This window comes from Schistocerca americana, chromosome 3 (genome assembly GCF_021461395.2).
Source record: "Schistocerca americana isolate TAMUIC-IGC-003095 chromosome 3, iqSchAmer2.1, whole genome shotgun sequence".
Classification (NCBI taxonomy): domain Eukaryota; kingdom Metazoa; phylum Arthropoda; class Insecta; order Orthoptera; family Acrididae; genus Schistocerca; species Schistocerca americana.
In genome coordinates this window covers 522,677,511-522,686,006 of record NC_060121.1, presented here as the reverse complement: position 1 = coordinate 522,686,006, position 8,496 = coordinate 522,677,511, and the positions used below count along the sequence as shown (strand labels likewise).

General features: G+C 40.8%; 1 protein-coding gene across 1 annotated transcript; it reads left to right on the top strand.

The window, feature by feature from the left end:
* Positions 1-5,702: 5,702 nt before the first annotated feature.
* On the top strand, positions 5,703-7,977 carry LOC124607375 (cuticle protein 38-like). Its single transcript, XM_047139690.1, has 2 exons — positions 5,703-5,739; positions 7,672-7,977. The coding sequence occupies exons 1-2, from the start codon at positions 5,728-5,730 to the stop codon at positions 7,903-7,905; spliced, it is 246 nt and encodes an 81-aa protein (XP_046995646.1). The 5' UTR covers positions 5,703-5,727; the 3' UTR covers positions 7,906-7,977.
* Positions 7,978-8,496: the final 519 nt, after the last annotated feature.

Below are 8,496 nucleotides of genomic sequence, written 5' to 3'. Positions count from 1 at the left end.
CAGTATGGAATGAGAATAAACAAGGAAAAGACTAAAGTGACGGAAGGCAGCACAGGAGCAAAATATGAACTTCTGAGAATGAGAATTGGAAGAGAGGAGCTGGAAGTGATAGAGGAATTTTCTTACATGGAAAGCAAAATCACATGGGATGGTAGAGGCCAGAGAGAAATTGCGTGCAAAATACAAAAGGCCAAAACTGCATTTAATCGGAGAAGGAACTTACTCACTAACAACAACATCAGTCTGAAAATAAGGAAACGTATCGTCAAAGGTTTCGTTTGGAGTGTGGCCCTCTATGGATGCGAAACTTTAACAATTGGAAGATAAGAGAGAAGACGGCTAGAGGCAGTGGAGATGTGGTGCAATAGAAGAATGATCAAGATCAGCTGGAGAGACAAAGCACAAATGAAGAGGTGCTTAGAAAGGTACAGGAAACCAGATCTCTGTGGAGGCACATCCAAACAAGAAGAGACAAACTTGTAGGGCACATTCTACGACACAACAACATCATTGGAACGATAGCAGAAGGAGCTGTTGAGGCAAGCAATCGGCGGGGGCGACCAACGATGTCATACATGCAACACATCATGAATTACGTTGGATGTAACACATAAGTGGAAATGAAGAGGCGGAAGACAGAAGAGAGGAATGGCGCTCTGCTGCAAACCAATCTCAGGGTTGAACACTAAAAGAAAAGAAGAACAATTATACTTGGAGACTCATGTACTAAAACAACTTACGTTGCCTCAACGATACGCAAACAGCTACAGTATTATTTGATGTCATGAAAGCATTAAAGTGAAAATTCGTGTTCAAGCTCCACCTTTTTCGAAAATGCTGAAGACACCGGAGCTTAGTGGCTACTGATATATTTGACAGGGCAAACGAATATAGAAAGTTATCAGTCGGAGCACTTTGGAATAGCTCAAAATCTCCAATGGACACACAGGTAAAAATGAAAAATGGCGAAACTGTGAAGCTGTGATGGCTGTTCGTGGGCTGTGCTTTATCGGATATGAGCACTGCCCGAAAAAACGAAGTTTCGAGTCTGACTACCACCCTGCCATAGAGCTTTTAATCTTCCAGAAAATCAAGAAGAACGTATACTCCGCTGCAGAGTGAAAGATTTAGTCTGAACTAAAGAGCTAATTTCACAACGATTAGCTACACAAGACGGGCTGCATTGTGAAATGATGATCAGGCTGTTTCACATCCGGCCACGCCTTAAACTTAACATGATAAAACAGATTAACCATGGCCGACCCTGCGTAACCGAGGGACGAGGCGCGAGCGATAGATAAATAGATGAAAAGCCTGATTCAGTCAGTAAAAACAAGGTAGAACAACCACATACTGAAAAACATATAACTTATGGTTGCTATTTATTGAGACTGTTGCATAAATCGTGTGCCTGATAGGGAATTCAACAAGCGAAATAAATTTCAAGAGGAAAATGAATGCTTGAAGCGAACAGGTGCCACGTTTTAAGGCTCGTAGATGAGATAGCCCTGCCAGGTAAGAAACAGGATGTTCTACAGTTAATCTGCAGTTCAGATACAGAAGATTCACAGCGTAGAACACTGGTTAATCAACTTTCGGAGTAGTAAAACTGGTGAGAGCAAAGTGGAAGACGCTAATGGGGTGTGCTCGCGAGGTAAACAGTTAACATGAAACAACCCAACTTTCTTCGAGAAAGAAGATCTGCTTGTGCAAAATACCACCTTAGTAATGAGAAACACGACCTTAGCAGATAGTACGTCACGAGCACAGTGTTGTGCAAATGCAGAACTCGGAGAGCCAGGAATTAATCAAGTGGGTAAATAATGTATGGAATGAGTAGTTAGCATGAAGGAAATTCAGGATAAGACAACTGATTAGAAAACTTACTATTAGAAATGAGAGATTATTGGATTGTTCGCGAAGACATGCAGGAATTTTTAACTTACTACTGCAAATGTAAGTAAAGAGAAAGCATTGCAGGGGTACATTAAGAAAGGAATAGCCAGGGACTGGGAAGTCGGACAGTACTCAAGTACTAAATCTGTGGTTAAGTCAACTGTGATAATCCATATAAACAGCCACAGGATACAAAATATCGACAAGCTGCTAATAATACTGTGATGTAACAAAATAAAAGTGATGTTGTTATTCCATGGAAAAGTTGGAATTTGAGATTTCACTTACTGTTTTATCAATCACAATTGGCGTAAGAATCGTGGATTGACCATTGTCATAAAATATTGCATTACGAAATGTGAATAGTTTTTACTTGCAGTTTCGCGTGGCTTGAAGCAGTCACAGCTAGCGTGCTATTGATTAAGAAATTGCATTATCGTCTTTCTAATTACTTCATGATCGTAGGTACGATGTTATTGTTATGACAAAACATTTTCCTAAGGGACCAAAAAGTTCTTAAGGGCGCAAAAACAGCTGTAACATCACACAAAAGGGAAATTCAATATTAAATCTGATGCAAGAAGATAAAACAGTTTTCCTTTTATCAATGTAACACGCACATTGGACTGCTGATCTTGGTGTCTGTAATTTTAGCAAAATGTATAATTAAAATGAAAATACCACTGAGGTGATGGTAGGAATGAGCACTGCTAAATGATTCAGTATTCCCAGAACAAATATTTATTATAAATAAAACATATATCGTTCCTTAAGCTTAGTACTACAATGACAGTAGATTTTTATGTCCGTTTCATGTCCATTGAGCGAACGGTTATATAGCCATTGTCCTCTTGAGTCGCTCGTGCGTCGTCACGATAAGTTATAAAAGTTCTTCTTTTTACACTTCACTCAAACTTAGACGGAACACGTTTTTATTTATTTTGTAAAAAAAATTAGATCAGACCGCCACAAATCTGCGTCCGTCTTACTTAAGCAAAACAGTACAAGTCTTTAACGCTCAAGGCTTCATTTGTTCTCCAGCGAACAAAACAGTGAAGGATCGCATATCTATCCGTATTTTTCTGTTTACATTGCCGCCCAAAGACGACGAATTACATTATTTACGAAATTCCACCGTCACTATGCGACGCCTTATTATACATTAATCATGCTTTATAAACAAGTATTTGCCTTCTGGCTGGAAGTATTATTTTTTGCTGTTTTAATGAAGCCGAAAATAGCGAATATCACACTACCTCGCTAGATGTACAATTATAGTATGTAGTCATATGGTGCTCTGGTTTCGCAACAGGCGTCACATTTGTAGCCTTGGATGGGTTCTTACTAGAAAGCTGGTCATAACAACACAAAAACTTGGCCAAAGGGTTCTCGACTAATATTAGCTGACACAACAGAATTTGAATTAAATAAAATTCACTCCTGTGGAAGATGGTGTTCAGCAATAAACACTCCTCCACTTCCCCCTAATGTGCGTACTTCGTGGAACACAGAGAGGAAAATATCATCAGCAAAACGCGGGAAATCGAGCCGAATAATTTTTAATCTAGATTTCATCTCTGTCAGCGAATAATTCAGCGAAGTGATGCGATGACGTAAATTGTACAGTCTGTATTGTTGACGGATTGCGCTAACATCAACTATGGTCGTATTTGCAGCTGCTGCAATTTTCATGTTTCAGCTGAGGTAAAACTATATGCCATCCTTGCCTCACATCACGAGGCACGACTCCCTACTAACTTGTGAGATGGAAGACTGCCTTTTATGTTCAACCATCCTGTTAGAACGCCGATACAATCATTGGTATATTCACCACTTGTTGCCCGTTAGAGATTGCATTTTCGAAACGTCTGTACACAAACTCTGTTCGATACAACAGATATACTCACCGCTACATTGAAAATGAAGGCCCTGGCTCGTGACAAGAGTGATTGTCGGATGTCATTGAAAAGAATATCTTCCTATGGGCATCCTTGAAGACGTTGGTGTATTAATCCCAAATATGAACTGACGAGAAACTGATTCGTAGAATCTGCTTGTCGTATCAGAGACATTAGAGTGAGGGTGACAAACCGCTGTACTCAATTGTTATAAAAGCATTCAGATTGGGATGTAGTCACTTTCTACACTTGCGACGAGCTTAGGCTGTTGCTGTAAGGTGTAACTTGTTGTAATATCCTCTCACATGTGTATAATTGCGATCCTTAAAAGTTGTCTACTATGCGGTCAACTACCATCATTTAATGGGTACAACGAAAAACAACCATAGAGGAATTTGCCACTTCAGCTTGTTTTTCGTTGTACTGATTGGGAGGAGTTGATGACCTGCGATTGTTTCACTATGCTGGAGGTTCGGTCCATGATTCAAGGTTCACGGAAATGTTACTTACGAGCTGCTGCAATATTTGTGCACACTATTCGATTATGTGTGTAGTCACTCCTGTTCTGTCAGGTATTCTGCGACACTGGTTTATACTACTTATGGTCGTTGAGTCTACCGGGGCTCAATCAATGACACTCCAAGAAGGCTGTGGAAACAGTATAGCCTGCAAGTTTGAAACACACAATGCTTTCCTTGTTCATTGTTGATGGTTCTGTTCTTTGGTCTGTTAAGAAAGAAGCCTGCCACGAAAATACTGAGAAGAAAATAATGATCTATAACTGCAGTCTGGGTTTGTGCCAGTCATGACCATAAGAGAATTCCGAACTGCATTCTCTCTACGGATGCGTGCCTTATAGCAGGTAATCTTGCAGTATCTTGCAGGCTTGGCGAAATACATTTAAAATGTATATTTCGTGTTTTAATCGAGCCACGACGATTGTGCTGTGGAGCTTGCAGTTTTGATTCACTTGGGACAGACTCGTGTTTTCTATTTGGTATAAAGATTCGTAACCGAAATTAGTAGAAAAATTCTCATCCATCCGGAATTTTCTTACTTGCAAGAAGAATCTGAAACGATTGGTCTGGTTAACAGTGGCGTAAGATCCATGTTTTCTGGAAACACTGATTTTGATGTTCTATGTAAAGAATTCGTACCCTTTTCACTGTAATAATATGAGATTATTTTCATATCATCAATCATTCTTTACATTTCATTACTTAAACAAATTAAATTAAATTGTTCTTGCACTGATGCCTCGTATATCAAACATCGTGCCTGCAGCGTAATACTTACTTCGATGAGAGCCATTTCTCATTTCCTTTACAAACTTACAATACTTTATTAAGAGTTTTTACAGCAAAGTATTCTGATTTATAGTGGAGAGCCCAATCATAACACCTTTTTTTTATTAGCAGTAATCTAGAAATTGTTCATAGGAAAAGGAGTAGAGTCAGTGGTGAGAAGTTCACTCACTAAACACTAGTGAATTATTTAAGATGTGAAAATATATCCATTGCATGTAGTATGATTGTAAGTAGAAAGTTGTCCTTCATGGGAAGTATAGATCATGACATTACTTTTTGAGGGCACTACTCATGTTCCAAATTGAGCATCGTTCTTCAGAGCCATCGTGTGTGGAACTGTTATGTCCACTTGTAAGTTTTAACATTCTGACAGCATATACGCCTAAGGTCTGGGACACCCTGTATGTGACATCTCTGATGGCCTCTGGCTTATAATGTGAATTAGGAGAGTGACGTTCTCTACGACAAGTGTGCGGCCAGTAGGTGCACCGCCGGACTTGGCTCTCCAGGGTCCACTGCAAGAACCAAGGCCGGGCGGACGGTCGGCGGGCGTGGCTCTGCAGGTATATAAACCCGGACCCTCCTCTGGTCAGCACAGTCTGCACCGCCGACACAACACACGCAACATGTACAAGCTGGTGAGTCGCCGGGGAGAGTCGTCTCCAGCTGGCTTCATTCGCTTTACTTCACTTCCATGCTACACTTAGACGTATCGGAAGGCGTACATATCATTCGTAGCAAAACTTTCTTACCGAGTAGTGAAATCTTCGTTACCTATTTTGGTCACCGATTATAAAATGTGTTGCTTAAGTTCGCTATCTGCATCTTATTTATGTCGATACAGCCCTTGCAAAGGTGTCAAATAGATAAATGAAAATGAAGAATTTCATCTTGTTTTTTTCTGCTTCAGGAACATAGTTTCTGAGCGATCGTGGGTCCCAACATTCGTTTCGTGTACAATCTAACTTTTACGAGCATGTGTCATAGTTGCCACGTTGTTTTATAACTTAACGCCTCTCCAAATGTTGCTAACTAGGTGCAACAGTTGACTGACGACGTTGTCACACACAGACAAAACATAGACTGAAAATACATCTTGTTCACCCAGAAAAATTCTAACGTACAATCTTTAAATTTACTGATTGCAGAATGCATAAGAACACATCTTGAAGGAACCGCTAAGTAGTCTCACTCTTCATTTTGCAATACTTCTAGGAAATGATAAGAAATGTCTAACAGTAAAGAGCACTGTTAAGTTGATATTGATTCACATTTTTTTCCTTCAAATTCACTGGATCTCTGAATTATTTGTGCATTATTATGTTTCAGTGCTAAAAGTTAACGCCTGCAATGAGAAAAGTGTACACATTGATACAAATCTCTCGGATCAATGAGACAACTGTTTCATTTGCGTTTGCTCATTAGGGTCCTACTTGTCTGTATCATTCCTATAGCAAAATGACTCCTTTGTGTATCACAGACGCGTTAAGCGCCGGCCGGTGTGGCCGAGCGGTTCTAGGCGCTTCAGTCTGGAACCGTGCGACCGCTACGGTCGCAGGTTCGAATCCTGCCTTTTGCATGGATGTGTGTGATGCCCTTGGGTTAGTTAGGTTTAAGTATTTTTAAGTTCTAGGGGACTGATGACCTCAGAAGTTAAGTCCTATACTGCTCAGAGCCATTTGAACACTTTAAGTGATTATATTCCTTGGAGCTAATTTTCGTCGACTCGCCATTATTCTAATAATAGGATCGGTGCCGTCTACAAATAACCATACACTACCCACTACAACTCGATTTTTGTTATTTCCACGGGATTTTCTTTTTGATTTTATTCTTTTTGTCATGGTAGTTGTAAGACTGGAATGAAGCTAGATGCAAATGTTGCTGTAGTTCTTTCTGAATCAGAGCATAGTATTAAGGTTGGTGGCGACTTTTCGAAATTGAGATTCGATGTAGTATGCTTATGTGATGGCGTCAATGTTATAGTTGTATACTGCAGTGCATAATCGTTACTTAGATAGATATTGAGGCTCTTGGTAGTTGTATTAAATACAGTCGATGAAACTTCGTGAATTTTTCACCTAAATAACAGCTGGATGATTTAACCTTCTGGCAGCTTCGAGAAGGCATTATTGTCCAGCATTGGTCTTTGAATACAACGTACTGTGTTGCGAGACGCAAATAGGTTGCCGAATGTGAAGGTACTAAATTTGTTTCACGGGCACGATAACTATACTTGGACAGATGCCACCGCCAAGAAGTTACAAATCAACGCACTCTCCACTGCAGAAATAAGATTCGGTCTTTGGATACGACATAAACTCATTAAAGTTTTCTGCCTGATTCTTGCATTGTCGCTCATATTCGCTCAAGACAAAACATTTGCCCATACAGGACAAGGATTGGAAAGGAAATCTGGCGTGTCCACATCAGGGGAACGATCACCTCTTATGCTTTACACTATTTAGGGAACAGAGGAAATCATAAATCTCACGCATACGAGAGGTGTCTGAATCCACGAGAACGGTGTTGGAACACAGTGACGTGAGACGCGTGCTGTGTGCTTACAGGTGATCCTGCCCCTGCTGTTCGCCGCCGTGTCGGCCGGCTACCTGGGAGGCGTGGCCGTGGCGCCAGCGGCCGTCGCCGCCCCCGTCGCCTACGCCGCCCCCGTGGCCTACGCCGCCGCCCCCGCCTTGGCCGTGGCCCCCGCTCTGCGCGCCGCCCCTCTGGCTGTCGCCGCCCCCGCCATCGCCGCTCCTCTGCCCTACGCAGCTGCGGCTCCGATCCTCAAGATCCACTGATCGACAGGATTACTGCAGACGCAGAACCATTTGTAAATACGTAAATAATACGAAATACATAACCAAACAAATGTAATTTATTTTGTGTTCTTTTTTCTCAATTTCTCCTAAATATCGTCCTTCTGGGACTCAGGAAAATATACACACTCTAATATAATTTTACAACAACAAGATCAGAGCCATCACTTTGAAAACTAATTAACTCTGAAGCTGATTCGCTGACTCAACCCATTTCTCACATTGTAGACGAATGAGTGATAATCATTCAAAAAGCCAGATTAATCCTCTAGCAATATTATTCACACTGGATGTTTACAAATCTGCCTCAGATTACATGACAATCATTACCAAAACTGTAGACTTGCTAAATCACTATCGCACGATGTATCATATACATTCCACAGCTATTACCTTATAGTTCAGTGTGATTTGGTACAGCATATGGAGTTTGCAGTATGGAAATATTTAATCTGTTGAAGCCCCAGTATCATCTAGTACTATAGAAGTGCTGTATAGATGCTATTTTTAAATGATTGTCGCCACTCATAGCCCAACACAAGCGCGGTTCAGAGTGGAAACATACAACACTCG